The sequence below is a fragment of the Perissodus microlepis genome, chromosome 16 (assembly GCF_051167445.1).
Source record: "Perissodus microlepis isolate ML-2025 ecotype Zambia chromosome 16, ASM5116744v1, whole genome shotgun sequence".
NCBI classification, from domain to species: domain Eukaryota; kingdom Metazoa; phylum Chordata; class Actinopteri; order Cichliformes; family Cichlidae; genus Perissodus; species Perissodus microlepis.
Genome location: NC_140476.1, coordinates 9,677,989 through 9,696,393, shown reverse-complemented (window position 1 = coordinate 9,696,393; position 18,405 = coordinate 9,677,989). Strand labels below are relative to the sequence as shown.

The 18,405-nt window shown below is 38.5% G+C and overlaps 1 protein-coding gene across 2 annotated transcripts in view; it reads left to right on the top strand.

Moving 5' to 3' along the window:
- Positions 1-17,594, top strand: part of thsd7ba (thrombospondin, type I, domain containing 7Ba) — a 185,870-nt gene extending 168,276 nt beyond the window's left edge. Inside the window, exons 20-29 of one of the 2 annotated variants that reach the window (XM_084954740.1) lie at positions 1,288-1,403; positions 2,104-2,221; positions 3,790-3,935; positions 4,245-4,413; positions 8,579-8,752; positions 12,322-12,417; positions 13,558-13,640; positions 14,280-14,475; positions 14,773-14,860; positions 15,150-17,594. In XM_084954740.1, coding sequence (XP_084810866.1) covers positions 1,288-1,403; positions 2,104-2,221; positions 3,790-3,935; positions 4,245-4,413; positions 8,579-8,752; positions 12,322-12,417; positions 13,558-13,640; positions 14,280-14,475; positions 14,773-14,860; positions 15,150-15,231 — 1,268 coding nt within the window. In that variant the 3' untranslated portion in view covers positions 15,232-17,594. Of the gene's footprint in view, positions 1-1,287; positions 1,404-2,103; positions 2,222-3,789; positions 3,936-4,244; positions 4,414-8,428; positions 8,753-12,321; positions 12,418-13,557; positions 13,641-14,279; positions 14,476-14,772; positions 14,861-15,149 lie in introns of those variants that run through there. The other variant, XM_084954741.1, reaches the window with a different exon arrangement.
- Positions 17,595-18,405: the final 811 nt, after the last annotated feature.

The following is an 18,405-nucleotide window of genomic DNA, read 5'->3' as shown; positions in this document are numbered from 1 at the left end:
AGACAGATATATTGTAATTTAGTGTTAGTCATTCTCACATAAGGAGCAGGTAAACACCTGTGCATTCAGCCTAAAGGTAAGGCTACGCACTGGTTGGAGTAAAGTAGGCTAGCTATTTTTACATACTTTCTGCAAGTGTGGTAGCATGCTCATTTTTAAGCCGTAGAACGATCTACTTTTTCACAGAGACTGTGGATTACTGTCAGATGATAACCAGCCAGATCTAGAATCTACCCACATAACATAAAGTCGTGAAACCTCCCTAACTCTTCTTTATTCAGTGCACCGAGCGAGTCTAAAGACAGTTTCCATACTAGAAAGCTAGATTTAGACCTTTTGACACAGATTTCTCCTGTATTGAAGTAGCAGTAATGCATTGCAATAGCAATATAGAATATTTATCAAACTTTACAAAAGTATTATCAGAAAAATAGCTGTGATTCCTTTTGGAACAGCTGTTTTCTCCTTTTTTCATTTTTAGTGATTTTTTTTTTACATTTTTTCCAATATGGATGGTGCATAACACACTCAAATGTTTTAGTTAACTGAAATATAATAAACAAAAAGACAGTTGCAGATTCATTTTATGTTGGTTTTGAGCTTTATAGGCACACACATGCCTGTATGCAAGAAGTTATCAGTAAGACTCGCCAGAATGGAATCCAGGATTGAAATAAAGTGAATTAATTATTAATTATTTCATTTAATTATTCATTAATAGTGAATAATTAATACAACTATTAATTATTAATTATTCCCAGTATAGCCAGAATCTTTTGCCTTTGGTACCTAAATTGCCAGAGCTGGCTTTGCAGTGGGTATGCTGTCTACCAGCAAATCCTTTGGTTTCAATACACCAGACTGCCATCATACCCCATCCTCATCATCGCTGAATATGGTTACACTGGTTCCCAGTTCTGTGCACCTCATTACCACTACTTCTGAAATAAACGTTAGCTCAGCTTTGAGTTAGAGACGCTCATCCCCATGAGAGACTACTGAGTACAATATTTGTTACTGCTTCATTTGGTCTGGTTGTTTGGGTGATTGGGATAGTTGTTCTGAGTGAATCATTTTCATTATTGTGGTCTTGTGGTTGTGCAATGGTCTCAAGTCTCTCTTGACAAAGAAATCTTGATTTCATGGAGTTTCCTAAACAAAGAAACAGCCGAGTGTGAGCTTGTTGGGATTTGTGCAGAATGTTGCTGTTGTTGTAGACCAGTAGCGTTGACATAAAAGACGGTTTGACAGTGAGACTAATGAAGATATGTTGCTGTGTGCGTCTAGACTGGAGTACATGCCAGCTGAGTGAAAATGCCATCTGCGGTCAGGGATCACGTTTTCGTCTCCTGGACTGTATTCGCAGCGATGGCAAGGTTATGGAGGTGCAGAAGTGTGAGCAGGTAATCACTGTGTAGACAATTAAAGATGTTTAATGTAAAAATGAAAAGTTTCATCACATATATATACATATTTTGGGTGCAAGTCAAATTCCAAAGCCATACAAGTTTTAAAAAATGCACAAAATTAACTTATAGTTTGCAAAATCTGAAATATTGACAGCTATTGCAGTGCAGCAGCTTTGCTTCTGTTCTCATTACCTATTTATTATTGAAAGCTCAGTTGCCCAATTTGATTAAGTGAAAATGTTGTATCTGATTTCATACCAACTTTGCCACTAAGCCAAACAGAACTTAATGTTATTGACTTTATTTGTGCAAAGACAAATGGCGCTCTTATGTTACTGTAATCGAATAACAGTAGACGTAAAAAGATTTCTCATTTTTGTGAAGCAAACCAAACATTTTCAAAATGTATGGTAACCTCTGGCACATCCAGAATCATATTGCACTATCCACTTAATGCAATTTTAATGGGATGAATGTAGCAATCATGTTGCCTCTGTGTTAAATATAATGTACATTAACAGCTCAATAGCATCTGAAGGTTTTTTGTTAGGGTTTTATTTTCAGCTGCTGCTTTTCCACTGTCTGAAATGAACTGTAGCATATTTAAAATATGGAAATGTGTGCGCTCCCCCTTTTCTTGTTAGTGGAAATAATTAGCTAGCCCTCCTCTCAGATCTGTTCTTGTTTTCTACAGTTTGGCTTGATCAACAAGTGGATTCTAACGGAGAGCTGTGTAGTCAACTGTCCTGTCAGCTGTGTGCTCTCTGAGTGGTCGCCGTGGGCAGAATGCTCGCACAGCTGTGGGAGTCGAGGTAAAAACATCATGAGCTAAAAACCTTAACTTAAATTCATGGGAACAACAACCTGATAAACAGACACACGGTGGACTACATGTGCAGCGCCTCATTATTCCATCTGCTCAGGCATGCACCAAGATGTTGAATAGTGCATGAATACATTTAAATGCATTAAAATATTTACGCGTATGTGTAATCCAATGCCTTATTATGCAGGGAAACTCTGTGCACAGGTTGTGTTTTTTTTTTTCAATAATGTATACATTACTATTTCCTCTTTGTTTTATATTATGCACCAAGTGTATTTATTTATTTATTTATTTTTTAATTAAGACTGGAAACTTCCTTTGTGACATTATGTTTTAACAATAGATGCGTCCATAAGTGTGAGCTAGCTCACACTTATGGATGCCATAAATGATTCAGTGTTCCTAAATAAAATATATAGCTATACCGCTCCGTGAGTGCAAACATGCAGCTGATAATCCCCAACCAGTGACACGCTTAGTATCACTTTGTGCAAGTCATGTTATAACCTCATGCAATATACAAAAGTTAATGATTTAACCTGAATGCATACGTTGTTGCTTGAGCTTCCCAAAGTCAATCTCCCAAAGAGAACGCGTGTTATTCTGCTAATTAGAGAGTCGGCACTGTCTTCTTCTTATGTTTATTAATTTTAATTTGTCACTCGCTGACTTTCTACTTGCAGTTAACCCCTTATCCCAATGAGCTCACACTAGCCCAGGCTTTCATCTGGGGATTTAAACTCAAAACCCTTTCTTTCACAGCTCAGTCACTATTGCTGTGACTCTTTCTGCTACTATCACTTCATTCTCACACATTGTGAAACGCATTTCTCTGCCTCGATGAGGGATTTGTGTCGTATTTGTGTCGTATCTGTGTCAGACGACGCAAGGATCTTGTTTTGTCAGGATGCCATGGGAGCGTTAATGTTTTTGGTTTGATTTTTGAGATGGCAGAGCCGGATGTCCTTTTTGCTGCGTCTTCCTGCGGCTCTCGGAGCTCGGCATCTCTCCTGGCATTACATACACACGCGCGCGCACGCACAACTTCTGCCAACTGGATGGCTCATGGAGGCTTACAGGACCCAGGCACAAGCTGCTTTTTTTCCTGCTGGCATTTAGCAAACTTTTCCTTTCACACATTATTAATGGCTCACTTGAATGAAGCACTTTTGTTGGAAACTGCAAAATCTGAGCATAAAGTGGCACAGTGACACAGATGTATAGTGCTGTTACACTAATTCCTCTTTGTCGTGAGGAAAATATTTTGTGAGCTAAAGATCAGGCACAGCCTATTTTCACTACTAAATGAATCATCATCTCTCATTTCAGCCACTCATTGTATTAACAGTTGTTTTATGGAGCCTTATGTTTGTGTAGTGATCCATTTTTGTCTCTCTCAAAGCAATTGAGAGTGAACTAAGAGGATCAATCCCACTATGTTGTTACTGTGTTTTAGCAATTAATGGAAAAAAGGAAATAAAAGGCAGGCATCCAATGCAAATGCACTCTGCTCGATTTATTGTCACATTTGCATGTTTGCCTTGTGTTGTGTAGGTCAGTCTGTGCGCAGTCGGAGAATCCTTCAGGATGCTCAAGAGGAGGGCCGCCCCTGTCCCAACCAGCTCATCCAGACCAAACCATGCCCCATAAGGCCTTGCTACATGTGGGTGCTGAGTGACTGGTCCCCATGCACAGTAGCGGTATGACAGGTTTTTCTGCCTATATGTTGATGTTCTTTACACTGTACTGCCTAACAGCTTTTTGTGTTTCCTGTGGTCTGCAGACTTTCAGCATCACATTTATCTAATATGTGTAGTTCAAGAATATGCTGCAGTAGCTGTTGCTTCTGTCATAGTTTTAAAGGAGTATCTCACATTCAGCTTTCCAATTTGGACGTGTCGCCAGCCTGCTGCAGTGCTTCAACAGAAAACGATATACAAATAGGTTAAAATAAAATTAAGAAAACCTTTGCAAAAGTTTATTAATGTTGATTTATTGTGTCTCTGCAGGGCGCCGCATGTGGTGAGGGGCTTCGGAGAAGAAACCTATCATGCATTGTCCACTGGGGAAACTGGCATGAGTCTCCTCGTCAGCCAGTGAAGGAGGAACTTTGTGGAGACGTACTTAGGCAACGTATCCAACAAGAGATGGAGCAGCCCTGTTTCGTCCCCTGCCCTGGTAAAGCTGCATTTAAACATAGTGGATATACTGGATTTGATAGTTTTACACAAATATGTCAAAATTACATGACTGAGTGATTTTTTTTAATTACTGTAGTCCTTTTATATTCACCGAACAATTACATAATCATTGAATCCGTCTAACAACATCCGTTATGGAGGTGCAGAAGTGTGAGCAGGTAATCACTGTGTAGACAATTAAAGATGTTTAATGTAAAAATGAAAAGTTTCATCACATATATATACATATTTTGGGTGCAAGTCAAATTCCAAAGCCATACAAGTTTTAAAAAATGCACAAAATTAACTTATAGTTTGCAAAATCTGAAATATTGACAGCTATTTCAGTGCAGCAGCTTTGCTTCTGTTCTCATTACTTATTTATTATTGAAAGCTCAGTTGCCCAATTTGATTAAGTGAAAATGTTGTATCTGATTTCATACCAACTTTGCCACTAAGCCAAACAGAACTTAATGTTATTGACTTTATTTGCGCAAAGACAAATGGCGCTCTTACGTTACTGTAAGAGTCAAAATGACATGACTCAATTACTGTAGTCCTTTTATATTCACCGAACAATTACATAATCATTGAATCCGTCTAACAACACAGTCAATAATCTTGTTTTTAACAGAAATTCATTTGCTAGGATCTGCCAATAAATTGTCCCTTTTTCCAATTGGCTGACATTTTCAGCCACTAAATAATTGCAGAATCAATAAAAGTCATAGCTTTACTAATGACCCTTGTAGCTCTACATTATCTAGTTTCGTCCTGTACAGTAGCAGTATAGGGCCTGAGCTCAGTAACTATGAAAGAGACATATTTTATAATCAATAACCTGAGAACACTTTATTTCTTTGCACTGCATTATGTAACAATACATGACTCCGTAAGGCATGAAAAACCATCATCTGCTAATTGAAGCATTTAGCAGATCACATAGCTGAGAACAATCCCAGAGCTTATCACAGCAGTTTAATGCCTATGGGAATTCTGCGCACAGAAAGCTTGTTCAAATGTGAATGCAATAATTTTCCAATAAAAAAACAATTATTAGGAGAATGAAAGTGCATTTTCAATACATTTAGTGTTTACTGCAAACACAGTGTATGTAAAATATAAGGGAAAAAGTTGTTTTATCCTATTTCCATAACAGTTTGTACACTGAGTCGCTTTGAGTTTAACACAAGCTTCAAATGATGTTGACACATGGGCGACAAAAACCTGAAGAAGTTGTGTGGTTCTAAAAAAAATAACCCATCTAATTTAATCATTTAAGACTATTTTTCCAATGTAAATGGATTTAGGGGGATTTTATTACTTAGCACATCTAAAATCAAGAAAAAGAAAAAACATCTGTATGTACAAGGATTATAAAAAATAATATTTTATGGTACTAGTACTGAATAAAAAAAATCTGTACCAGTTGTAATTCTATAGCATGTAATTCAACAGGTTTGAAATACATACTATAGTGCACATATGCATGGGTCATTTGCACACCTTTGAAGGCCCCTTTGCTCAGGGGCGTAATTTCCAGGGGGCTTAGGGGGGTTATGACCCCCCCCCCCCCCAATAATCAGATCCAGCCAATAGAACCCCCCCCCCAATAAAATTATGAATTACCTTGCATAAATAGCCTGTTGATTTTCTTTACTCATTTCAGTTAACAGCAAAATAGTTAACATAGTTATACAAAATAGCATGTATAATCACCCCCCCCCCCCCCCCCCCCCCCCCCAATGTTCAGCACAAAGTTACGCCCATGTTATTGCTGAATGGTATATACCGATTTCTGAACAACATCTAGCCAACATAATTTTAAGAAAAGCATTGCTTATTTTAGAAAGACTATGCCAAACCCCATTCTACCTCTATAATAGTACCTTAGTATGGCTCTGTAAACCTGTTGTTTATTGAAAAAACAGCATTGTCTCTGACAAAGAAGTCTGCAAACTGTTGAGAACCTGAAATTTATCATTCATCAAGTAAGTATGAGGGGAAAAAAACCTTCTGAAAAGTACAGTAACTGGTCTCCCCCGTTGCTGGCATCAATTCATCATGAGCATATATTTTTCATCTTTTTTCAAATATAACTGCTTTGTGTCTTTATATCATTTCTGACATTATTGTGATGAAATAATTCTGTATCTTGGACTAATGCTAGCCATAGCTTGTGAACCTGTTCAACTGTATCGAGTTATTTTTTTTAAAGTTATGATTTCTGTCCAATCAAAGAGAAGTTTGTCAGCTGACATTTCAGTCTTAGACAAATCCCATTACTGGACTGCATTACTTTAAAAATGAATAGACCTCTGCTTATACCTTGTGTATCTACACTAAAGTGTGAGGTGATGTTTTGGAGACTCCAGACTGCATTGTTCAGTACAGTAAATGTCACTGTGTCAGTGTGCTGTTTGCAGTGCACATCACACCACATGTTGGTCACTTCTGTGATGGATAACGATAGCAGAGCACCAGTGTTGGTAGAGTAACTGTCTGTAGCTGTAATGTAGCAAAAAGAAAAACATAAAAATAAGAAGCGATGGTGAATCTTGGCACTGCTGTGTGCTCTACCTCAGCAGCCTAAAATGCAAAAACTTGTTTTAAACAAAATCAATTTATGCAAATTTTCTGGCAGACTTTTTCGAAATTAAGGCATGCTGCAGCTTTTCAACCTTGTTGTCTGTAGTAAATTAACACTGCATGTATTAATTCAAAAGGAAAATGTAAACAACAATATAGTAGACTTCTTGCACGACATGTTGTTAGTTTGTTATTTTGGTGAGGATATTGGGAACCCCTACAATGAACCTTTGCCATGATTTTTTATTGGGTCTGTGCATAGAAAATGATTAAGCTCATTGTTATAAAAATCACTATAGCAACAGACAGACAGTATGTCATTGTTAACTGACATTCAACTCGTGTTTTTTTTTAATTTTTTTATTTAGGCCACAGTGTGAATGTAGAATTTGCCTTAACCAAGAGAGTTACTGGCCAGCTGACAGTTTTGACCTGCTTCACTTGTCACTGTCTGCTTTTCCACCCTGCGAGTCTATAATGAAGCATTACTGTCTTTAGGCATATGCTAGCTGAACAAACACTATAGAATATATTTGATTTTCTCTCTGTTTTTTCTTTTTAAAGAGAGTCATTATGGTAAAATCACCACCCCTCAAAAAATGACCTCCTTACGCATGGCTACTTCCATGTATGGCTTTTGTTAATTTGTGCTTTGTAGAGAGCGAGCAGTGCTTGCTTTTGTTCATATGCCTCTCACTCTCCTCTGATCCTCTCCTTGATTCATCACTCAAACCGCCTTTGCTCTAGTCTTGGCTCGGGATCAGGAGTGTTTGATGGCAAGAGCAGATGTGTGTGTATGTGTTCATGTAAGTGTTGATGTGATGGTGGCAGACGCAGAGTAGGGGCCAGAGGAGGAGTTGTTGACATGCTTGTGATGGATGTGTGTGTGTGTGTGTGTGTGTGTGTGTGTTTGCTGTATACTGTAGCTATACAGCATGTTTCCAGGGTTCTAGCAGCATGAGTGAAGAGCTGATAGACTGTATCCATATAAAGATGAAAGATAATGAGATGCTCCAATCCACAGACAGTTACTAATGGGTGTTCAGGGCAAAGAATCAGAGGGTTGTTCTGGCTGAGTAGCTGAGGCTGTGGGTGATATTATCACTACAATGTGACCCTATCAAGAAATACAAAAGATATTTGTGTTTGACATTCAAAAACCAAACAGCCTTTATCCTTTAAAAAAATTTTTCCAAACTAAGCCAAATGAATTTTCCATCTCCTTTGAGACACGTTTCAGTATTGGGTTTTACCTTTACAGTCCAGCTTGGAGTTATAGCTTGTATTGTGTAATTTATAACTCTGGTTGGTCTATTACTTCTGAATACCCACTGGGCTGTCTGAGTAATTTGTTTGTGCATTTGTTACATTATCAGCCGCAGATGTGTGCTGAAGTTGTTTTCGATCTCTTTTTAATGTTCCAGGAGCTAGCAGGGGAGCCAATAAAACGATCCCTGAAATAGTGTTGGCAAGCTGAATATAAACCACCCGCAAGTATCTGAAAGGAGAGTCTGACAGTGTTATTGACCAAGTTGTACTATCACTGATGTTTTACTGTCTTTTTTTCCCCTCAGGAGACTGCCATTTGACTGAGTGGTCGTCTTGGAGCTCGTGCCAGTTGACCTGCCTGGAGGGGCGGAGCTTTGAAACCACCGGTCGCCAAGCGCGCTCCAGAGCCGTGATTATTCAAGACATGGAAAATCAGGACAGCTGCCCTCATCAAGTCTTTCAGACCCAGCCCTGTAAAGGTACTCGGGAAGCCATGCATTTTCCATGCAAAGTCATACCAGCATCAGGTCGCCGGTGTCAGGCAAAAGATGACTTTCTTCTTTCTTCCTGACAGTGACTGTTGACCAAAATGCACAATAATTGTTCAGTTAAATGCACCAAATACTAGCAGTTTGGTAACAACTACTTTGTAAAGGATTGAGCTAAGAACATTCAGAACAGCTGCCATATATCACCAATGCTTCCCTCTCCACAGCAGCTCATGTGTGCATAATGGGTCATTTAAATGGACCTTGTTACTACTGCCTCAGAACAACCGAGTCTCTCAAACAGCTGATGAATTTACACTGGTCAGCGAAAATTAATTAATTAATACTGCAGAAATATTTTCTTTCCACTACAACTACTGTTAAAAAATAATATTATGCTATAGTGTCGTATAAAACTCCAACTCCACATTTTGAAGTTTGCTCTCAAATCCTTTTTTCCTTCTTTTCTCAGGGGTGACCTAAATATTTGTGGCTAAATTCTCAGGTTTGTGCAGCAGTTCAGCTGATTGCCTGGTGTTGGTTTGATGTGTTGGAAAAGTGTTGTGCCCTTTAGGACTCCAGCCTCCTCCGTTTAAAGAGCATGTTGCAATCTCTCTTGTCAGGACTAAACAGACAAAGTCAGCATTTGCTCTAGCAATTACAGAGCTCATGATCGCCACACCTAAAAATAGAGTAAATATTCTCAATTAGCATTAGCAAGGTAATAAAGACTGTCCGCCCTGAGAAAATAAGTCATTTGTGCCAGCTTCTGTTACATCCTATTGTTTTATTGTTTTAAAAGTTAGACCTCTAGCAGCTGTGCAAATAAGTGGATGTTTACATTAATATCATAACTTTTAGACCTGGGAAGTCAGATTTTGTAGGGAGTGACACAACTCTCGAGCTAAGGGCGTTCCCCTGGTAAAGTCGGAAAAGCAAACAACAACGGGATTTGTTTTGCTTTAGCAAGGTGGAGCCAGTCATGCAACACTAGCAACACAGTGCAGGGCTTTTAAAAAAAAAAAAAAAAAAATTTAACACCATTGAGATTCTATTCTATCTTCATAGATAGAATCTGATCAATTCTCTGCATATGGCTTATTTAGTAAGTAACAAAGTATCAAACAGTCGCAGCTCAGATTAAAATGTTTTACGGTTTTACTGATCTTTGTGCTCATAGCAGCAATCCTGGATCTTTGAGTCTGGGTTGCCGGGGCTCCTCTGACTTTCCAAGTTGAAAATCTCACCTGAAATGGCTTTCCTGTTTAAAATCTTAACTGGTAACTCAGTTAAACTGATAACTCAGATTCAAATGGAAGGCACTAATAGAATAGTGCCATCTACGCCCAGACCTCTGGATGTGAACACAGGAGCCCCACCCACCTTCTGTCTGTGAGCGGCAGCCAATCACAAGAAGGTTGGCTTCCCGCTTTTGAACCATAAACTCTACAAAGTTACTCTAGAATACTGCAAGGAAATAAATATGGAGCTGGAAATGAGCATATACTGTAGGCTCCTTTTAATTAATGGTCTCCTAGTCAAAAAGTTGTGTGTGTTTGTGCTTCCACCACCACCCTACCTCCCAGCATGTTGCACTATGTCTGTGTTGCTTTAACAGCTGGTGTCTATGGTCCTTAAATAGGCATTAAAAATCAGTTATTGCAGGTTTTAAACTGTAACCGAGAAGCTGAAAAACATGCCCCCGAACCTTTGAACCACTCAAGCTGTTTCTCTTTCACTGGCTTTCAAGTTGACCTTTATTGTCTTCATAAATCTACGGATAAATAAATAAATGTAAGAGAAGATTAACATCATGGCGACATGGAAGGTCATCATTTACTCTGAGAAAAACTGCTTTTTTTCCTTCTGCACACAGTGAATCTGTTACAATTTTCAACACTCGGTATTAAAAACAAAAGCTTCTTATCCCTGAAATGGATCAGTGACATGAATATTGCCTTCTGTTAAACATTCAGTAAACTTTATGTCTTCTCATAAAAGACAGACAGATTTTTATATGATTCTGTATGTGTGACAGAACTCTTATAGGCCTTTCTGTTCAAGGTAAAAGGCTAAAAGGTGATACTACAAATGGTTTCTAAATGGGTATCTGTGCTGTAGATGGCAGTCTGGTGATTGTAATTGCAAAGTTCTCATTGAGACTGTGTCACGGGAGGTTAGCACTTCAAAATTACAAATTGCAACAAAACGGCTGTGATTAAACAGTCAGCATTTGAACCATAGAAGGGTCAGAACTGTTATTCCACTTATCCAATATTTGATGAAACATGGAGGTCAATGCATTTGACTGATTATTGATTCACAAATTGGAGATATGTGTGTTTCACAAGAGACCTTTGTGACTTAGCTCTGAGTTTGAGTTAATGTATATTTATATATACATATATGTGTACATATATATAAAAAATCTGGACAAAGCTGGACTGAAAGATAGCACAGAGGCACTAATCATGGCAGCACACGAACAAGCCCAAAGCACAAGATCCATAAAAGCCAGGCACACCAGGTGCAGGCTGTGTGAAGATGCCTGTGAGATAATCCTGCTCATAGCAGCAGGGTGCAATAGAATAGAATAGAATGTCCCTTTATTGTCATTGTACATGTAAAATGAATTTGTGGGTGCTCCACACCAGCTGTCCCAAAATAAAATATAATTAGCAGACAGCAGGAATTAAATAGCAAACAGGAGAAATATAAACGATCAAGGCGCATATAGACAAAAGAAGAGAAATATATACAAAAACAACAGAAAGGCACACATTAGAGAACAAGATGCTAACAGGCAGAGCATACATGGAATGCTATAACCAAGTGTCTGGCATAGTATTAAGGAACATCTGTGCCAAGTATGACCTGGAAGTCCTGAGGTGAAAACGGGATACGCCCCCTAGGGTGGTTGAGAATGAACAAGCTAGGATCAAGTTTCCAGGCCTGGAATATATAGGATATATATATATATATATATATATATATATATATATATATATATATATATATATATATATATATATATATTGTCCACAAATTATTTTGCCTCTTGATTGTTTTTCTATTAATTAGCTGTTTTTGAAACCATAACAGGGTAACTGTGGGCTACAGCAAATATATAAATTGTTCTAACCTTGTTCTTTATTTCCTTTCCTTTAGTGTTTTTAATTGTTTGTCCCATATTTTAGCACTGCACATTTTCTTTAATACATGAAGCTCAAGTGCCTTTCACTGCTTCTCTCTTTAAATCAATTTTCCCCTGTAGCTTCCTCTGGGAAAATATGAGCTTTCCTGCAAAAAAAACAAAAAAATGGCATTTTTCAGACATTTCCAACCAATTTTGAGATCATTTTCACCACCTTTGTTTCACAGCACACTGCATCAGTTACAAAGGTGCATTTTCTTCCCATACTAAAACCGTAATATGTCTTACCATAATGAAGTTGCAGAAAGGAGTGGTAGTTAACGTCAATCTTGGCCTGACGACAGGTCTGCTTGGCCAACACAAACTGCTAATGAGCGTCGTCTCTGCCTCTCTGCTGTTGCAACAGGAGGAAAATGCCACAGTTACCAGTGGAGGACAGGAGGATGGAGCAACAACGAGAGAACAGTATGGTGTCAGCGCTCAGACGGCGTCAATGTTACAGGTGAACAGTCGTTGGGTCTTCTGGCCACCTTAGATGGGTCAAACAGAATCGCTCCTGGGAAAACGCAGACATGTTCTTGTATAAATATAAATCATATTAATGCAGGCTGCAGCTAAAAGTGCCCCAGTTCTGTTTTTGTTCCCCCATGCTGAACTGAATCATTTTTCAATTCAGTCTGGATCACACGGATATGTGCTACAATATCAGATAATTTGATCGCTCAAAAAGAAATTTGTAAGCGTTGCCATGACAGTAAGTGAATCTGCTTTCATTCATCTAGGAAAGCTATTACACTGGTAATATTAGCAGAGGTGGCTTTAGCAGGTGGTTCAGAAATAAATTTAGATCACGATTTTCTTGTTGGTTCACGAGATAATTGGAAAGGAGACGTTGGAAAAGATCTGAGAAGGCTCGATACAAAATCGGATACGATGTCTTTTTGCCTTTGTTAATCATTTGAGTTTATAATAATAATATACTGTCCATGGGTTACATCCTGTAACAATTATGATTAGTTATTTTACCCCCTCTCAAAAACATTTGATAGTACTTCACAGTCTTCCACTGGAACACATGTTTCTTTCACATGCGTATAAATACACACTCAGAGAAAAAGCATGGCTTTAGTATAGAGTTCTAGTTGAATTTAACACCTTATTTGATCTACCTAGTCTCAGTGGAGCCTCCATTGATTTCTGCCTCTTAACATAAGTAATCAATAAGCCAGACTCTGAGCTGCAAGGCTTTCAATCCATATAAATATAAACGTGCATTTGTGTTTGTGGGAAGTAAAGCAGGCGTAGAGAACGAGAACAAAGGTAATGGTATTGGGGGAATGAAAGCTTTAGGCGAGCTTGATGTGCTGTAAATAGTGGTTGAATGTGATCTTATCACTGCTAGGAAGTGTTTTTGGCAAATATGAGCCCAGAAGGAATAACCTCCCTCTGCAAAGAAGGCAACAACCTAAGGCATTACTCTTTGATATTTTGACATGCAATTTTCCATGTTGGAATTAAAATGTTCACAGACTGATGGGGGGCTCTGATAGGCAACTGAGCCCATTAATCTGGTGTGACAGTACATTAATTTAGCAATCAATAGGTGAAGGAACAGAAATAAGAACACACTGTCTTTCTCCAGGGGGATGTTTCCCACAAAAAAGGCCCACCACGCTAAGACACTGTCATCCTCCGTGCACAAAACCGTTCTCACACTGCACGCCGGTAAGACCATTGCACTTTGATCAGGCAGCTGTGATCTCTGTAATTCTCACTGTGTTTTTTTTTTTTGTTGTTTTATTTTTTATTTTTTGCTGCCCCCACGTTTTCGGTGGGGAGTTAAATGGATTTTGACAGATGACATTTTTAATTTGGCAGAACAGGCCATTAAAGAATAATCAGATTAATACCAATGAACGTGGGCTCCATGTCAGTTAGAGACTACACCTATGAGGTGGGGGGGACTGCACACAAGCAGCATGAAAATGACAAATAATAGATTTAGCTTGAAGTTTTACTGCCCCTTAGAGTAGCCCCGTGTTACTGCACCCACAAATGCAACGCTGTGAAATCACGTGTTGCATTTGTTTCAGGGTGCCTGTTTTTAGCCTGACGGGGCGCATTCTTATCCGTTTCCAGATCCGGGAAGCGGTGTAATCTACCCCCCGACGAGAGCAATTTAGTGCTGGAAAAAGTAAACCTGTGTTTAGAGTGAGAAATATTTTGTTGAGTAAAACAGAACGGTCCAAATGTGTGGCAGCCCATTTGTCAGCAGTGCTTTGCAGGAATTGGAAAGCAACAACTGCAGTCATCGTCAGCTCGCTGTAAATGATGTTCTTCTGGGCTTCTTTCCCCCTCATGCAGAGTGGAGTGTGTGGGTGTGAGAAGGGTTACACTGAGGTGATGACCACTCACGGTTTCTTGGACTACTGCACCAGAACTCCGGGGGTGGACAACAATAAGAAAGCAGATGTGAAAACTAACTCTGGCAGATTAAAACCTGGGCCGTCTAAGGCCAAAGACCTCTACAACGAGTGGACCCTACGACCTGTTGGCCCAGGTACTGAAATGGAAATCATGTGTGCAGACCAACCAGTACTGCTACGACCTTTGAACCTAACTTTGTTGCTCACCGGGACGGGGGAGGAATTTAGGTCCATGTTTTTACACGAATTCATTATATATTACAAGAAAGACAATGTTCAATAGACTTTAAATGCCTAAAACTGTAGTCAGGACTAACCCTACTTATTTATTCTGAGCAGTGAGGAAAAAGTTCTAAAAGATATTCATAAAATAGATGTAGACTTACATATATTTAAAACTTTCTATTAAAAACTGCTTTCTGATTGCACAGATGGAAGAGTAAAGCTGTGGGTTTACGCCGTGACTGCTGTTGGATTCATCTTAATACTCTTCATTATAGCGTTATCGTTCCTGGTCTGGTATGTACCGTTTTCTACTCGGTGTTCAGTCTCAGAAACAAAAGATTCATTGTGGTTTGTGCTCATTCTGTATGAGAATGGAGAACATCAAGAAGGAAAGCAAGTGCCTTTCCTTGGACAGAACCCTGCCAAGTATGAGTTATAGTCTACTCTATACTTTGTCTGCTGTGTTGCTGTTATCAGATAATGGAATTCTTTGTAAGGACTGAAATCAAGTTGGGCTGCCTTGTGCTACTAAGCCACATGAACTCTTAGCTTTTCTTTCTTGTCTGTCCTTTTTTTTTTTCAGTAAGCCATCCAAAACCACTAAGACGTCTCCCCCACCGCAGAAGCCCTTGACCCTGGCCTATGATGGTGACATGGATATGTAACCAGGCTGCTATACCTCACAAGGACACGCTCGGCATCAGACAGCCTGCTGCCTGTGTTCAGATTGTTAGGAAGCACATCCGTCACTTACTGTTTGCTCGGTTTTTGCAATGTCTCAAATAGATCAGCGAATAGCAACGATCACACATGATTTGCTGCTGAAGGGTAACAAATCTCGCTAGAGCCACTCACTTCCTCAAAGAAGAGGAACCAAAGCTGATCAAAGTGAAAAAATGAGACATGGACCTCTAGTTTCTTTTCTTTTTTTAATGCTTGCAACATGAACACACAGTTGAAGCACTATTTAAAACCTGCGAAAGAAGATGAATGCACAGCTGTTGCTCTTGGAGGGTTTTCTTGTTTTCTTTTTTGTGCGTGTCAAGAATCCGAGGGACATCCTGGTTGACTCGGCAGCAGTCACTCGTGATATTCAAAGACCCACAGAGGTGGGAGTATTTGACTTTGTCTCATCAGTGGTGGATCTTTGTGAAAGGAAACGTCTCAAGCCTTTTGAGTAAACTAAACAGCCTTTTTTTTAATTTTCGACAATAAACACGATGGTCTATGCACTACGTTAGTGCTGATTCCGTTTTCCTTTCCGATGACTTTTCTAGTGTTTTAATTGTAATGCAAGTTTTTGCTGTCAGATTGTGTTTTGTTGATGATGCCATATGTTGTGTATATGTGAAAACCAAATGCAGGCTTGCCTTGAGTTTAACGATACAACGATGCAGTAATTTCTCCTCCCTAATTCTCCCTGGATTCTCGACCACTGAGGACAAAATTGAGTAAGTGAGTCAGAGCGGAGTAATTTGTACAAAACCAAAAAACGTCTGAGTATTTTGGTGACGAGTGCAGTATCGCACATAATGCAAATTACAGTATGTAATACCAGTATGATAAAGACCATACCTCATATGCAGTGCTTAAAGGTTATTAGACCACCTGCCATTAAAAGAATAATAAGAATAAATAAGTATTTATTAGGCAAATAAAAACAGAATTCATGTTTTTAGATTTAAACAATCAGAAATTAATGAAGCATAATATTCAACCACTAAAACTAATTTCTCTGTTCAGGAACACAAGGAAATAACTGTAATTTGACATTTTTATCAAAAAAATAACAAGCAGTTTGGGGTCTTTTTTATTGTTTTTTTAAACTAAATGTGAAAATTTGTGGATATCAATGATAATTATTTGTCAGCATATAACAAGTTTGCGCTTACAGGTCGATTGAACTGTTACAGAAACATAAAATATTATTCTGGTAATTACCGTTACTGTTTAATTAAGCCAGTTGTGGTATGCACCTTTCTATGGGTTGTGGTCTAATAAATGTGTTAAGCACTGTACACTTTTTCACTAAATGCAAAGCAAGAAAGGACTAATCATCAAAACATACCGGAGCATAGAGAGGACGAATTATCCACTGGATTACACACAGTGCTTTAACAGAGCAGATGCGCTTTATTTATTTAAAAATTGTCATATTTTAGTGCTTTATTTTACATCCAAATACAAGGTCTTTTTTTGTTGTTGTTGTTTTTGTACCATGAGTACAGGGCTGAAGACATAAAAGATAGCAAATACCAAATATTTATGAGCAGATAATTTAATAATCCGGCAGCTTCTTATCTTATTTTCTTATTCTAGTCTTATTTTCTAGCCCTGTCTTTTTTAAAAAAAATCTATATTTCCACTCATAGCATCTTGGTAGATTCGAGACATTTCACCTTCCTTTTGTGCAATATTCACACAGCCCAGTGGAGAATGAAGTTCCTGGTATTGGCTAATTTTGGCTCTGATCAGAGTTTATGCTGTTTCTCATTCTGCCAAGACTAACTGGAGATTTGGTCTTGTGTTGTCCGACCTCCTCCTGAATGTATTTTGTCGGGAACTCTTTAATTTTAACGGTTGTGCAAATACGGTTGTTACGTGACTGTATTCCAACAGCTGATTGTATGTAGGCATGCTAGATCCATTTTGGCAGAACGTTCTCCAAGTGGCCTTTGCAAAGATACTGTTTTACAATTTACCGAACATTTCAGAATCGTTTAATTTAGATAGTGTTTCTAATATTTGGCCGATAAAGTGACACAAAGGAACGTGTGGAAAATGATGACAAGGATAACGAATAAAAGTAAAGTGAAACCCCTTTCTGAAAACACGACATACTAATTATTTACTATATTTAAAAGAAAAAAACAGCCTGATTTGATGAGACATCTCTCTGGTTATGTCCCAAAAAACTAAAAGTATGTTCACCCATTGTTTACAGCATCATGCTGCTTGTGTTTTTATTGTGTGTACATGGAGAGCTGGACAAAAATACAAATAAATTGTGAAACCATGTGAAATCAAAGCACTGCTTTCTTTCCTCTTTGGTGCACCTTTTTAAATATTTTTTTGAGGGATGCTTTTGTTCTCCTGTGATCTCCATCGGCTCCTTGACTTTCAAGTCCTGATAAATTCTAATTACTGATACAGGCTCAGAGGCAAAGCCTAGAATAGATAAGCTGCTGATAAGATTCATCTTGCCCTCCAGTCAGATTCCCAGTCTGATAGTCCCGCAGGATGCACGCAGGTTGCGAAGGAAACAGTGTTTAAATCTTTTGTCTCATCTAATTCATTTATTTAAGACTGTCACTTTTGTTTAGGAGAAGGTTGAATTCAAATGCTTGTGTCACGGCCATCTGATCTGTAGCAAAGATGTGGGCCGATCTTGTCATGTTCTATTCATCTCATTTTAGTAGCTTTCAAGACATATTTGCAGATTTCAGTGGATGCTTGTGAGCGGAATGAAAATGGCTAGTTTAATTAATTTTATTTGTCTATCATATGAAAGCTGGCTGATTCTAATAAAATGCTGTATCCCGCAGTTTGTCAGGGCAGAGCAGAGCTTAATGAATGTTTAGCATCATCAGTGCTTAATGCTTTAAAATAATAAACATGATAATGCTTATTATCATTTATTACTAATGTATTATGTGAGAATCTGCAGCCCAGAGGAGTGAAGCAGTTCTTAGAGATATCTAGTTTCTGATATGTTCAGCCTCTCTAAAATAAGTCTGTTAATGTTTTTTCCAGGGGAAAAAAAGTCTTTTTAGGATTTTATGAATGTATTAGGAATTGTCGGCCAGCAGACATTGAAACAAGAAGCCAGTTGCATTTAG